Source organism: Nannospalax galili, unplaced genomic scaffold (genome assembly GCF_000622305.1).
Source record: "Nannospalax galili isolate Female #2095 unplaced genomic scaffold, S.galili_v1.0 scaffold217, whole genome shotgun sequence".
NCBI classification, from domain to species: Eukaryota; Metazoa; Chordata; class Mammalia; order Rodentia; family Spalacidae; genus Nannospalax; species Nannospalax galili.
In genome coordinates, this window is record NW_008340643.1 from 898,466 (window position 1) to 914,424 (window position 15,959).

Sequence of the window (15,959 nt, forward strand, 5' to 3'; positions counted from 1 at the left end):
ACATAGAAAAAGGCATAAAGAAAATAATTTTAATACAACAAATGCTGCTCTCTGAAAAGACATTTCTGGTAAAATTAAGAGACAGAGAGGAAGGAAAGGGAAGAGGAACAACTAATGAAGAGAACAAACAAATGAAAATAGCAACATCATGCCAATGTGAACATAACAATATGAAAGGGTCTTAGGGAAAACTTTAGCAATTTTGAAAATTTAGACAGAAATGGGAAAATCCTTGGAAGGTGGAAATAGCAAGAAGGGATCAATAAGAGCTAGTCAACCTGAATAAGATGTATAACTGTTAAAATTTAAAAAAAAAATTCCCACCAAGAAAATTCTAGGCCCAGAAGATTTCACTAAATATTTAAGGATCAAGAATTTCAGTTTCTCAAAAATTCAAAGAAGAGGGGGAAAAAAGAACACTCTAATTTTTACAAGGGGAAAGTCACATTTTTTTTTACCACATGTGCACATCACATGCACTTAATAGCCCTTGACAGAATTCTCTGGAATGCTCACAGAAATGTGTAGTAACATTTTCAAAGCTTGTAAATTGAAGTAATCTGAGTAAATATAGGACAAAAGGAATTTTGGCAACAAAATTTTTTGAAGATAATGTCACCAGGAACTAAAGCCAGAGTTGCTGTGGTAAGAAAAACAACATTCCATATGCCAAAAGGAAAAAAAATCCACAGCCTACACATGACAGAAACTGGGTTAACTGGTAACTGGTGCAGAACATGAACTCTAGGATGACCGCATTGTGTAATATTTGCCATAGTAGAAAATAAAGTCAAAGCTGAAATATACAGCGTAAGTGCATGTATGAAGTTTTCACATCTCTAGGAGCAAATGGAAGGAAAATGATTTGTTTAGTCTACACAGGGCAAAAATATTTTCTTAATAAGTCTTAAGAGCTTTCTAATGCCTAAAAAAGCAAGCATTGTTTGGGAAAAAACCCAAGTGAATCAATATCAGACTGAAATATTGGAAGTAAATTATACACAGTAAACATTCTCATAAAAGCTTGGAAGAGTATTATTCTTCAGCTCCCTTGTAGATCTCCAAAATTTCCTATCATACTATAGATTGCCCATGTGAATTTCTGGGGGAAAGGTGAAAGCCAACTTCATCTCTCTCCCCTTGTCCTTCAAGGTTCCCCCGCCCAATGCTCAGAATATTTATATTCAATACACACAAACAAACAAACATGGGGTTAAAAGAGAATGTGTGGTGGAACCATCTGCCTTCCTTTGCATCCAAGTTCTACTTCTTATAAATGTAACTTTGGGCTATTCTTTAATGTCTCCTAATCTTAAGGCTAAAGAAATGGAGGTGATAGTAAGGTTGACTTCACAGGGTTCTATAGGGAGCACATGTGGAAATATAATGAGTATCTTCACATAATCAAAAGTATTAGTTGTGATTATAAGTATAGTTTGTAGTGGATAGTGTATATATGTAGTGTATATAGTTTATAGCGTATAGTTTATAGGCAACTTTATATTGTGCTCTAATGCTGAGCATGAACATATCATGGATGAATTTCTTGCATCCATTCATCTAGCTTACAAATTCTTGCTGAAGTTCTCTTATATGCAAGGTATTATGCTAGGGCCTTGAGAGTCTCCAATAAACAAGACATATCTTTCTTGCCTTTAAGAGTTTACAGCCACTACTTAGATTCAATGGCTACTGGTATGGCCAAATAAATAAATGATGTTTTTCAAACCTGAGAAACTGAAAAGACAGTTTCTCTTCTTCGTTGATGAGATTCAAGTTGACTTAAACAAAGTAAAAAAAAAAAAAAACAAGGCACCAGAACACAATATGCTCCCTGTTGAGGCTTGGACACTACCTCACCCTCATCCCTACAGCAGACACTCATAAAAGATTTTTAAATGGATTTGATATAAAATCTGCTACAAAATAATTCTATGAATATGTAGAGGAGAGAAATGGGAGGAAACGGTGATGGCTAGTTTTAACTGTCAACTTAACACAATCTAGAATCCCTTGGAAAGAAAGTCTCAAGTTGGCCTGTAAGCTTGTCTGTGGAGGATTATCTTGATTATGGTAATTGAGCTAAGACACACCCACCATGGGTGACATCATTCCGTAGGCAAGGAATCCTGAACTGTACAGAAGTAGAGAAGGCAAGCTGAGCAATAGCATGCATACATTAGTTTCTCTCTGCTTCACTACGGTTGTACTGTGACCAGCTGTCTGTAGCTCCTGCAACTATGATGGACTGTGACCTAAAATTGTGAGCTAAAATAAACCCTTTCTTCCTTAAATTACTTTTGTCAAGGTATTTTATCACAGCAACAGAAATGAAACTAGGGTAGAGACTCTCATCAAAACCATCCTCCAGGTGTTGACCAGCCCTGGAGCTGGAGGCAGTAGTTACATAGAGCACAAGGCTTAGTCCTTTGGGAGATCATACTGGAGAGGAAGGCAGATACTTGGAAAAGCCAACCCCGCAGCTCTCCCATCAATATTCTGGGCCCTCCTTGCTTTTATTATCACACGATGCCAACTCCTGCTTTAAGTCACAGTTTAGGTATTTACTAGTTGTGTGACTCTATTCAGGAAATCTTAATTGTAACAATAACTTACTAGTACCTATTGTAAATATATATGTTATTTAACCTATAAATAATCATAGGACTATCTTCATTTACATTTACTATAAAAATATTTATATAGTCTATAAAATTTTGATAATTTATATCAATGAAATGTTAGAAATAACTACGATTTGAGTCTTAAAAGAAAGAGGAAGTAATGATGCCAGGGTTGTTAGCAGAGGACTTGCCCCGACCCTGGGGCTTGATTCCTAGTACTGCACAAAAGAAAGGGGAAAGGAAAAGGAAAAGGAAAGAAGCAAGGAAACACAGGAAAGGAAAGAAGGAATAGAAGTGAAAAAAAGAAAGAAGGTAAATAAAGAAAAGGAAAGCAGAAGTATGAAAGTCAACAATGGCTTTAGAATTTCTATCTAGAAGGGAGCTAAGCAGAAATCTGGTTGGGAGGCATTTTGAAAGTTGCATGAGTAAAATGCTTTAAATGATTGGGAAAGCACATCAGTGTCTGTTTCAAAACATGACAAGAGTTGTTGAAGCTAGGAAATCAAGTCCAGGGAGCAAGAAAAGGGAAAACAGTGAGACGATATTCCAATAATTCTATGTAAATAATCAGTCTCCCTCTTCAACTTTCATTGCACAAATAATTTCAAAATTTGTTCCCATGCCAAAATCAGCACCCTTTCCTGAAAGTCTATTATAAAGCAACTGGGTTACTAAAATTAAAGGGTCAACGAGGGTCTTTCTATAAAAAGAAGAAAATGTCTAATGCAAATAGAGTTCCAAGTGGGGGTAAAGAGTTACAAATCAAGCAAACAGGAACAAATATAGTTATGATGTGCATAGGAATTTGGAATGAATGAGTCAGAGGAATATGAAGAAAAAGACCTAATCAATTACAATCATCAATCATCTTGACAATATTATCACATAGATCTAGTCTTACTTACCTGACAGGAAGGTCAGGAAAGAGTGGGAGAATCTCTGTATACAACTGAAAATGAGAACAAGAACAGAAAATTAGACCAAAGATAAGTAAGCCTTCTTGGTACCAGAAGGCTTCAGACTACACATCAACGCTGGAAGTTGGCAGTGGAGTTATAGAAGAAATGGACAATACAAGTCCTGCTACTAAGGGATAGATGAGAAATGCCACAAACAACACAGAAGCCAGTTTGGGGACTGGCCTTGTCCATGTTTTAGAAGGATACATTAGTACTCAGTCCAAGCTTAAATCAACAACATTATCGGGGAACTGGATGGTGTGATGGTTTAGTGTTGATTGTCAAGTTGATGGAGTCTGGAATCACCTAGGAGACAAACCTCTGGGCACAACTCTGAGGGATTATTTTCACTGGGTTAGTCTCTGGGCAAGCTTGTGAAGGATTATCTTGATTAGATTAAATGAGGCGAGAAGATCCACCCTAAATGTGGGCAGCATCATTCCCTTGGATTGAGTCCTGGACTGCATAAAAAGGAGAAAAGTAGCTGAGAATGACTATTCATTGTTCTCTTCTGGTTGCAGATGGTATTTAACCATCTGCTTTAAACCCATGCTTCCTTGACTTCACTGCCATAATATACCATATCCTTGAACTGTGTGCGAAAATAAACCCCCCCTTCCTTAAGTTGCTTTTGTCACGGTATTTTATCACAGCAACAGGAAAAGTAACTAATACAGATGGTGAAGTGATCAGAGAATATTTGAGGTGGGATAGACTCTTTCAGAAACAATGATTAATTAAATATAACGTCATGTTCTGTGCCTTAATTCCCCTAGAACCTAAACTCCTTCATATCAAGAATTGGGTTAGTTATGTCTCAAGTGTCTCCAAAACCAGAGGCAGATTATTTTCTCTATAGAAGGTTGAATACTGGGGCTGGAGAGATGGCTCAGCAGTAGAGAGCACTGGCTGCCCCTGCAGAGGACCCAGGTTCGATTCCCAGCACTCACATGGTGGATAACAAACATCAGTAACTACAGTTCCAGGGGATCTGATGCCCTCTTCTGATCACTTTGGACATTGCACGACACAGGTACACTCACATGCATGCAGACAATACACTCATACACATAAAAATAAAAATAATAAATAAAATATTTAAAAAATAAAGTTGACTCTACTACTAAGTTTGGTTGTGAGCTGAAAAGGTGAATAGGGTTCATTCATAATGGCATGAGTGAGAGAAAGAGCAAATGCATGCTGGGGAAAGGAAACATGGAGTTACTTAAGGCACCACCTGATTTGTATCTTTTAGAATATTCCATCACACTTTACTTTGGTATGGTCACTAGCTCAAAGATGGCAGTCACTTCACATTAATGGTATAATCTCATGTGAAACAGAAACACAACAACTTTCAATTCAACATTTGCAAAAGAAAACAAACACACAAAAATCCAGTCTATTGGGTTGTCTTAGAGCCAACTGATCTACTTCTGTCTTCTGTCAACAGATTCTTATAATGGAAGTTAATGCTCAAGGAGGAATCCAGATATGAATGCAAAGAAGAAATAAGTAATCATAGTGAGAGTCTATTGATCATCACTTGTTCTTTAAAGAGGAAGCATACATTTCTTAATGAATTAAAACCCAGCATGCCAAAACTCTATGAAGCAATGTTTAAAGAAGACAAAAAAAGTCAAACATGTTCTGCCCTAGGATGGGGGGATTACAAACACATGTCCCAAATCTCAATGTGTATTGGATATATGATTATCACCAAAATATGAAAATAATCAAATGGAAACAAATCAACTGTGACTTGAGTATGGAAATAATATCATTGGACATATGTGAAAATTATTTTCGATGTAGGAATCTCTGATAGTATTTTTGATGAAATTTCACAACTCAAGCACATTGCCTCTTCCAAAACCTTATTGATGCCCATAATAAAGCACACAATAGTTCCTGGTAATTCAACTTATTAGTGAATAACAGGAGGCTCTGTTTGCTTCTTTGGAACATTTTCAGGTAGAAAAGTAGGACAAGCAACAATGACATTTGTTTTTCCCAGTGGATGAAGAAACTTAAAAACCTTACCAAGAATATCCGAAGCTGGAGAACATGTGGAGAAATAAACACTGCATACGTCATTAGTGGAAATGTAAAATTTGAGATTTGGAAGTTTGAATTGTGTGTACTTTATTTTTAAGACACTATCTTAAAGATTTTAAATACATAGAAGTTTTAATTACAGAGATTGTCTGTATAGGAATACTGACAAATATACCTAAAATATCAACAAAACACTGTTATGGCAGTCTTACATGAGGTGAGGGGGAAATTCTCAATGCCTACCAGTAGATGAATAATAGCTAAATGATTCTACTCCCACATTATGTGATATGATGCAATGCCTAAAACTGTAAGTTGATTTAGATGTACAGACATATAGAGACTAATACATTTAACTCAAAGGAAAAAAGCAAGAACTTATTATATCTCATGTATACATGAGAACATATTAAGAAACAATCAAAGCTGCCTATGTGTATGTTTTTTAATATGGTGACATGAATGAATTCATATAAAAAAATCTCAGAAGAAAACTTAACATGCCTCTACAGATAGTGTTACATAGAGATTGAAGCCAAATTTTACTCTACAGAACACACCTATGTCTTCATATATTATTTATATAAGTAAGACTGTTTCTTCCAGTAAAGAAAAGCAGAAATAAAAAAGGGCCAAACAGCTCCAAAATCCAGCTCTGGGGTTGGATAAATGGGAGAGAATACTGTCACTTTCTCTGTTCATTATCACCTCTTCCCATACTATTCTAACCCAATGAGACAGGAGCAATTTGGGGCACAAAGACTTCTGTTCTTAGAAGAAACCAGCTTCCCTTCCACAAAGTAGGAATTCACTTGAGCAAGTTATGGAAAATAATGGCAAAAGCAATTATGCGAATTTGGCTAATGGATATTGAGGCCTAAACTTAACCAAAATGCTGTCCATCCTTCAGACTATAGACCCCTCCTTGCCCTGATGGGCACCACATCCCCTTCAACCCTCATCTCCCAGAGAAACTAAACAGGAAGCAAGATCCCATCAGCACCAGCACTTCAGTAACAAAACATAGTGGCTGCCAACGTGTGGGGATCTTACATCACTGAAAGGAAAGGACAAGTCACAAAAGGAGCCCTATCAACTTATGTAAATGACATGGCATGGAACAGAGAAGTTTCTCAGAGAAGAACAGCAAACTCACCAATTGCTAGGATTAACTGAAACCTCCCACCATTGCAGAGTACCCCAAACCATGACATCAGATGGCTGGGGATGCATCCAACTTCCTCTATCAGGCTGGCTGAAACCCAGGGTAAGACCAGTATAACAAAAGTAATAAATAAATAAGGCAAGTTGACTTTACAAATGGTTTGGGTGGGACGAACGCTCTCCTCTCTCTCTCTCTCTCTCTCTCTCTCTCTCTCTCTCTCTCTCTGTGTACTTAGAGGCCTGTTCCAGTACAGAAGGAAACTTTCAGAGAAGCTGCCTCCAAGAATCAGAATTAACACCCTGGGAGGCTGGTCCCAAGGCCATGCATCTTGCGGTAAACTGCACAGGTAACAGCAGCCCCAAGCAGCTGCCCCACTGCCTGCTGGGGTAACGTGACCCTGGTTTAAGAATTAACAAGGCAAAATAAAACTATGACATACAGCACTGTGGAGGCTCAGTGCTTCCTTAGAATATAATGATTAATTAGTGACCCAGACTGAGGCCCAGAGACTGGCTCACGATCTCTACCAATGACACTAACACCATGGAAGAAAGGACTAGAGGGCAAAGGTCCCTGGTAAATCAGCAATGGAGCCGGAAATCTGAGTAGAGAACTTTTCCCACACTAGTAGGGAAACAAATTGCATAAATGGAGATGATGATGAAGGTGGAGCTTGAGCAACACGTACAGGATCAGACCACAGTTTAAGTTGATCATCAATGGCGTTGAGGAACAAACAAGAGTTAAAAGTGGTTCCAGAAGCTTATAGCTGCTTAATTAATATTCCAAGCCTACCAAATAGGACCCTTGTCTGTACAGACTGGTTTGTTCAGTTTTGGATGCAACCCATTCAAAAGGGATTAGATTGTGATTTGGTTCTTGAAAAATTCTAAATATAATTCATTCAATAAGCACGTACCAAGTACCAAATGCGTACAGGTATACCCTAAGCAAGTTGTACCATACTCAAGGGCTCCTGGCCAAGGGGACCTGTGGAGTCTGAATCCAGAACACTAGACTTTCATGTAAACTAGCTGCGGTAGTAACAAGAGCACTGAGAAAGGGCCCCTAACCCAGTGTGGGGAAGCGGATCCAGGGAAATTACCTCAGAGAGGTAATGGTCAGACTACTTCCTAAAGAATGCACAACTTCCATGATGTGAAGACATGGGGAAGATCATTCCAAAGAGAAGGAATATCTTAAACGTAGACACAGCCAAACAACTTAAAAGGGAAGAATGTCTTAGTATTCATCACTATTAAATAATAGAAGAGACCAAGAAAGTTTTTGGAATTACTTTCTGAGCCATCTCAAAAAGATGACCTTTTAGCCAATGGGGTGAGGCTATATGCTGAGATAGAAGGATCCAGCAGGGAAGTGACTTGTAAACTTCTTGCAACCAGTACCACCATGCTATTTTTCTGTAACAGTGAAAGCTTTCTTTTCTTTCCTGGCCCCTCTTCCTCTTTTCCCTTTTATTCACCCTCATTCTACATTTTCTCTCTTTTCTTCTCCTCCCCTTATCTAGCTTGAAGCTTGACAAATGTATTCCAGGTGGGTAAAATGTGACAGGCTGCCTCTGCTCAAGTCATACAAGAGAGGTAAAGAAGATAAGACTGCGTGTGCAGCTCAGTGATAGAGCCCTTGCCTGGTATGGAGAGTCCCTGGTACCATCCCTAGCACTGGAAAAAAAGAAAAAAAGAGAAGAGGAGGGGAGGGGAAGGGAGGAGAGGGGAGGGGAGGGGAGGAGAGGAGAGGAGAGGAGAGGAAGGGAGGCTTGGAGTTATAACTCAGTTGGTAAAGTACTTGCCTAGCATGTAGCAAGTCCTGGGTTTGATCCCTATCTCTCCAACATGAAACAAGGCATGGTGGCACACATCTGTAACACTAGCATTCAAGAGGTAGAATTTGGAGGATCAGGAATTCAAAGTTACCTTCACCTATATTGGCTAGTTTGAGTTTTTGTGTGTTTGCTTCATGTGTATGACTGTCTTGCCCACATGTAAGTGCACTCATATGTATAATGCTCAGAGGCCAGAAGAGGGCGATAGATACCCTGGAACTGGAATTTCAGACAGTGTTATCTGTTAGCCACCACATGGGTGCTGGGAACTGAACCTGGGTCCTCTGCAAGAGCAGCCAGTGCTCTTACTGGCTCTCCAGGTTCCCGTTAGCTAGTCTGAGATCAGCCTGGTCTACGTGAGACCCTCTCTCAAGGGAGGGAGGGAAGGAAAAAGAATAAAAGAAGATCACACAGTAAGATGCTCACCTTCAAATTGCTCCTTGCCCTCCAGGTCTAATGGTCTGCATGAAGCTACTATTGCCTTTCAGACAATAAGGCAACACTAAAAGGTATTTCAAAACAGATCGTGACTCTCCTTATAGTATAAACAATTGTCACTTTAAAAGTAAATATGTCTGCAAAGACTTACCAATTAACCATTTTATAAAAGCATAACCTTTCACACAAAGAAGACTTATACTTGATTTTTTAAGTGCAAGTCTTACGTTAAGCTGTAGCCACACAAAATTAACTTCAAATGAACTTTCATCCACTTAGATGAAAACATTTCACCAGGAAAACTGAATGTAGATAATTACCTTCAATCAATCCCAATTGTCATGACTGGCATGTCCTAATTAACTCCAAACTTCTTTTTCCACTGTCAAACAATAATGAACATTTCCCTCTATATTTAAACTATGTTTTGATGCTTTGTTTCCAGCAACAAGAGAAAATATGACCAAACGATACACAGACAAAGAAAGAACAAGCAATTGTATACATACAGTGGATCCAACAAATAACTAAAAACGGCATACAGATAAACGTTTTCTTCATTTAGTATATCTCTGTCACACTTTTGACACTTGAGCTGGAAATTTGACACATTAGGCAATGTGTTAAAATTTTTGTTTCCAAATACATTTGCCATGTGAGATGTATTAAACACTTAACTGCTCCTTAGTTCGATTCTAGGGAATAAAAGATCAGGACATTCTTACCCCAAAAGTTTATGCTCCTGCTGGAAATGAGTAAAAATTTACATTATCATCTGGCCCTATCTGACAGTTGAAACTGTGGAAGGTAGGAACTTGGTAGCACTAATATTGTTTTTTAATGCAATGAGGACTTCGATCTCAACTTCAAGATTGCTGTGTCTTTGCTGGGAAAAGAAATGGCTAGCCTTTCCCTACTGTGGTAGACTGCAAAACTTGCCATTAATTCTTCCCATCCCAGTATGCCTGTCCACCTGCAATGTGACTTTTCAGCCCCTTTGTCAAAACATGGAGTCTGTTTCTCCACCCCTTCAGCGAGGGCTGGCCTTGTGCTTGCTTTGCCCCATGGGGCCTTACAAGTGGGATGCAAACAGAAGCATTGAAACAAGTCTGAGCTAGCCTGCCAGATGATGAAAGCCACATGCCCAGTCACCCTATTGCTCTGACAAGTGGCCAACCCCCAGGAACAGTCATGCAGCTGACTGGCAGCTAACTGCAGATGCATGAGCGAGTCCAACTGTGACCAGAAGAAGGACTGTTCCGCTGAACTCAGCCAAAAGTATGCAGTCCAAAACTAAACAAACGAAATGGCCATTGCTAGAGGCTGCCAAGTTTGGGGTTTGTTATGGTCTAAATGTGAAATGTCTACCATGTGCTCCAGTGTTTAAACACTTGATCTCCAGTTGGTGGCGCTGTTTTGGGACATTGTGGAACCTCTAGGAGATGGGGACTACCTGGAGGAAATGGGTTGCTGGTGAAGTGGCATGGGGAGAAGGATGGGCTTTGAGCATTATAGTCCAACTCCATTCCCACTCCAGTTTCTTTGCTTCCTATTCTGCCTAGATGTGAGGAGGTGAAAAGTTTCAGCTACACACACCTACAGCCATGGAGCCACCTTCTGCAATGTCGTCCTCTCTATGATGGTCTGTATCCTTTCAAACTATGAGCCAAAATAAGTCCTTCTTCCCTCGAGTTTCTTCTTGCCAGATATTTGTCCACAGAAAGGGGAAAATTAACCAGTATAGGCTGCTTTGTTACACAGAAAAGACTAACTTGTACATCTTTTCTTGCTCCTTTTTCTGCATTATTTCCTTTCTTCTCCATTCACTTTTCTTTTCTTTCACCATCCTCCCTCTCCTTTTCTTACTTCCTTCTTTTCCTTCTGCAAGTACTACAAGGAACTGATCACAATAGTGGCCTGGGCTACCTCTAGTTCAAAGCAAGCTTCATTTTCTTCTAAAACATTTCCTCAGTGCTATGGTTTGACTATGGTTAGCATGTATCCCTCCAGGGATCATGTGTTGGAAACTTGGTACTCAGTTTGATAATGTTAAAAGGTGGTGAGACCTTTAAGAGTTGGTGCCTCATGGGATCCTTAAGTCCTCAGAAGGGATCTAGGTTGTTCTTGAGGAACCTGTGAGTTAGGTCTGGTGAGGAATTCATTATAAAACAACAATCCCAGTTTCTTTGTCTTGCTGTTGAATTATGTAATCTCTCCACTGCATATGCTCCTCTGCAGTTGTGATGCCATCTGCTATGAGACGATGTAGCCAGAGGTCCTTGACCAGTGCTGGTACTATATGATTTGGAGTTTCAGTCTACCAAACTGGGAGCTAAAGCAACTTTCTTTATAGCTACACAGCCTCAAGTGTTTGACTATAGTAACAGAAAATAGGTTAATATACTCTGGAATGCTTCAGACCTTACATGATATGGAGATCCTGAAATGAGATGACTCTGGGGACAGCAGACTAGAGGGTAGAAGTGTGACAGAGTAGGCTATCTCAGGGAATTTTCTGGTGATAATCTCCCCAAAAGAATCATTTGTCACTGTGACCTGTTAAATATGTTTCCGCCTTTCCATTTACTTTCCTTTACTCCTAACCACACAGTATAATAAGAAAATGCACTTGTGCCGGGCATGGTGGTGCATACCTTTAATCCCAGGACTCAGGAGGCAGGGGCAGGTGGATCTCTGCGAGATCGAGGCCAGCCTGGTCTACATAGTGAGTTCCAGGCCAGCTGAGGCTACAGGGAGACCCTGTCTCAAAAAGACCAAAAACCAAAACCAAACAAACAAAAAAGAAAATACACTTGCATGTCAGACACCCAAGGGTTAAGGAACATATCTAAGAAAGCCCCTCCCATCCCTCATGTGGCTACCCAGTCTAAGAGAGCAGAAAATATATTTATAACTACAGGAAACAATGCACTGTAAGTGGTAAAATGCTTAGATTTCTATTTGTTTACTAACCCAATAAAAGAAAATCAATAAGATCGTCTTGCTAATGACATCAAACCACTCAGAACAACTCAGAAGCCAGAAAAGGGTCATTTCTTAAAATGATTTTCTTCCCTCTGCCACATTTACAGTCTGTGGTTTATTGCTACTCCAATTTGCTTTTTTCCCCCTCCTGAATGATGTTTTCTCAGACTTTTTGGAAGCTTACTTTTCCCTGGTGTCTTGGAACTCACCATTTGTTTGGGGTTATGACATTAATGTTTAGAAAGGTCAAATTAGATGCCAGGGCTGGATAAATATCTACTTTCTTTTGATGATACTTTGAATGGGACCCTTTTCTCCCTTAGAATTCCCTGAAGGAGTTCTCTTCTTCTCTAGGTGAATTTTCTTCCAAACCGACCACCAAAATGTCAGGTGAACAGACGTGTTCAAGGACTGTAAACAGGGAGTATACTCTCTGGAACACATTTCCAGAACTGTCCTTGAGTTCTCCATGCAGTGTTCTAGAAGATCAGAGGAAGGCTTCATTGCTTCAAGTATCTTCTAATATCTCCCCCTTCCTGTGTCTATAGACCTATACTGTTTATAGAACCTCCCTTTTGAAAAGAAATTACTTTTCTTTATGGCTTTTGATTTGTATTTTGGTTTTCTGAGCAAAGCTCTTGCTATATAGCCAAGACTGGGCTGGAATTTACTATGTAGCCCATGCTGGCCTCAAATTCATGATCCTTCTGCCTCAGCCTCTCAAGTGTTGGGATTACAGGTGTGCACCACAACATCTAGTTCATCTGTTTGTAATAATAATCTATTCCAGTTACACAATGATTTGTAGTAGACAAAATGTTTGTGTATACATTACCTTACTGGACTCCCACATGTTTACAGACTAGCTGCAAGGCATATTCATAGTCCTGTGCTAGGGCTTGGGGTTACGTTGGAGAGCAAGGTAAGTGGGACCCTCAGAGTACTTACTGTCTAGTGGAGAAACAAAAATACAATTAAAGACTAACACCAAAAAATACAATACTGCAACTGTGATAGGGTTACAAAGAAAACCATTTGGAACTCTGGGTGAAGACAGTGGTATTTGACCTAAGGGGTCATGGAAGTCTTGAAAGGTAAATGGCAAGAAATTTTCCAGTACAGAGCGTGGGAAAGACCATAGCAAGTGAAAGAAGTGGTATGTATAAAGGCAGTGTGGTGGGAGCGAGCACCACCCACAGAAGGATGGAAGAGAAGACCAGAGCGGCAAGACACTGATGCACAGTGGGAGAAAAAAACTGAAAGATGATACTGAGGAGGCAGGAAAGGCCCAGCTCCCATGTGGGGTGGGACTTAGTGGCTAAGATAAAGATTCATGGCTTTTTCTGCAGAGTGATGGGAAGTCAATGAAGGATTTTACACAGTGGGTGATCTGTTCAGATTCTCATTTTGACAGATTATTCTAGCTGTTGCATGGAAAATGGACTGGAGAAGGATAGAGCAGAAGTGGGAGTCCAGTTGGGGATTTCTTCACTCCATTCTCAAACACTGTTCTGAAGGTGTAAGCAATTCACTACAATAAAACCAGACTTAAGAGGTATAATCAAGAAAATGGAGACTCCAGATTTGTTTATGTGGTATACACATCTAAAATATCATGGAACCCAAGTTCAGTAAAGCATGGAGATTCAAAGTAATTATACAATTAAGTATTCTATCTGCACTAAGGGTCATGAACCTTTCCAATAAAGGGTCAGATAATAAATATTTCCAGTTTTGTGAACTGTAGGATTTCCACTGCACCTTGCCATTGTAGGATAAAACCATCACAATATGTAAATGAATGGATGTGGCTATGCACCAATTAAACATTAATTTACAGAAACAGGTGACTTTTCATGATTTGACCCATGGGAAATTGCTTTCCCTGCTCTATACCAATGAGGACATGATTATGGTATTAAAGGTAAAAGAAAATGACAGCTTGGATGAAGGTGGTAGTGGTGATGTGCTATCAGGAGGGAGGGGGCTAGAACTTGGGTCAGAGTTGGATGCTGTGATGGCTAATTTCAATTGCCAAGTTAATTATCTTAAAAACACCTTGGGGTATTTAGGCTTACCATTGGGTGTGTTGGTGAGAGCTCTTCCTGAGAGGATTGAAGAGGAAAGACCCATCCTGAATATGGGTGGTTTTATCCCGGCTGGGTCTCAGACTGAATAAAAAAGAGGAAAAGGAGAAAGCCCATTGACCGCTGACATTTCCTTTTCTCTGCTTCCTGATGGCCCAAAAGTGAGCAAGGTCTCACCACCACTGCTGAGCAGCTCCTGCCACCAGACTTCCCTCATCATAAGGGACTCTATCTTCTGAACAATGAGCCAAAATGAACCTTTCTCCTTTAAGTTCTGTGTCTGATATTTTGATCACAGCAATGATAAAAGTAACTAATAGATGTTAAGAATGGGCTGGGTTGTGGTGGCACATGCCTTTAATCCTCGCATTTTGACCCAGGCCAGCTAGGAATATGGGAAGACCCTATCTCAAACAGAACCAAACAGAACAAAATGAGAGATCTCTGGTCACTGCCTAGACTTCATCTGACCCAAAGGACGCTCAGAGGAATCAAGTGGCAGGGTATGCACTGATACCTATTCCAACTGAGTTTCCATCATAGCCCTGACCCACCCCACCATCAACCCAATCCATGGCCCCTACCCAGCCCCCAAGTGTCCCAGCGATCCACAGTAGCCAAGGTACAAGGTACACGGTGCAGGCTACACTGGATACTGCTTCAAAATACTCTTGGCCTTCATAATTACAATTTCTCCACAGCTAACGTCACGTTCCAGCTTTCCCCCTTTATACCAGTCCACATGAAACAACTAGAAAATGAAGCAAGTATCAACAGTCTGAAACTGGCACAGTCATCAGTCAATGTCTAATTTGATGGGGGTACAAAATACAGTAGGAGTGAGAGGAGAGAGAAGTCACTGCTATTTCACTCAGCTCACCAGCAACCAGGAAACTCTCCTAACTATGGCCCTGCCATCTTTGTTTATTTTTCTGCCTCCTTCATCAAGGACACTCTTTCCTAAAGCATCAACACTACCTGCCCCTTTTGCTTACAACGCATTCAAATGATCTGATGTGGCTCCACCGGAAGTGGAGTTATTTTTAATACTGGATGGTGTAAGGTAGGGCGGGGAAAGCCAGAACGGGAAGCCTCCAGCAGTGGAAACTCCTCTATCACCAGGGAACTTGGCTGTAGCATCAAGCTCTGGCCCCACACCAAAGCAGGGCCATCCATTTTCTTCTTTTTTTAGTACTATCCTCTTTGACCCACCCAGCTCTGAGAGTTTTTCAGTGTGTTTTTCCAGGAGACCTGGCAAACAGCAACTTGTCAGGTTCAATGGGTCTCATTGACAGCCTGAAGGGAGTCCTCTGAAGATTGCAAAACTGGACACGCAAACAGACCATAAAATTCCTACCACCCACAAGCGTCTGGACGCTGTCTTTTCTCATATGACCCCCAGCACTGATGCAGCATGGGTGGCTTTGCAGCACTTTTTAAAGCCATTTTTCCAAAACTGGGGTGTTCCAACTGGTATGAGACTATTACTTTTTCCCTTGCAGTAAAAGACCGACTCCCCAGATATTTTGAAAAAACAGGAGCTGATGGCGTGTGTTTGAGTTACTCGCCAAGCAAATCACTCATCATCTGACCCCAAAGTCTGTAGGAATTTTGAGGTACGCTGAGCCTAACTGTTCCGGGGCCTGTAACTTACTTGAATACATTGCAGGGGAGAGCAGAGTGACATTTGTGTGGCAGCTAAAGTATAAATGCCATGCTTATCTAGCAAACATCACAGCACAGACACTGTTCTCTAGAGGCAGCTCGCCGTAGCGCTTCTGACCTGATCAACAATCCATA

At 40.3% G+C, this 15,959-nt stretch overlaps 1 protein-coding gene across 5 annotated transcripts in view; it reads right to left on the reverse strand.

Moving 5' to 3' along the window:
- Positions 1–14,173, reverse strand: part of Adgrg2 (adhesion G protein-coupled receptor G2) — a 95,452-nt gene extending 81,279 nt beyond the window's left edge. For all 5 annotated transcript variants that reach the window (XM_029564787.1, XM_029564786.1, XM_029564785.1 and 2 more), the window contains exons 1-2: positions 14,151–14,173; positions 3,530–3,573 (exon numbers count right to left, since the gene is read on the reverse strand). In XM_029564787.1, the coding sequence (XP_029420647.1) occupies positions 3,530–3,573; positions 14,151–14,153 (47 nt within the window). In that variant the 5' untranslated portion in view covers positions 14,154–14,173. The remainder of the gene's footprint in view (positions 1–3,529; positions 3,574–14,150) is intronic.
- Between the last annotated feature and the right edge of the window lie 1,786 nt (positions 14,174–15,959).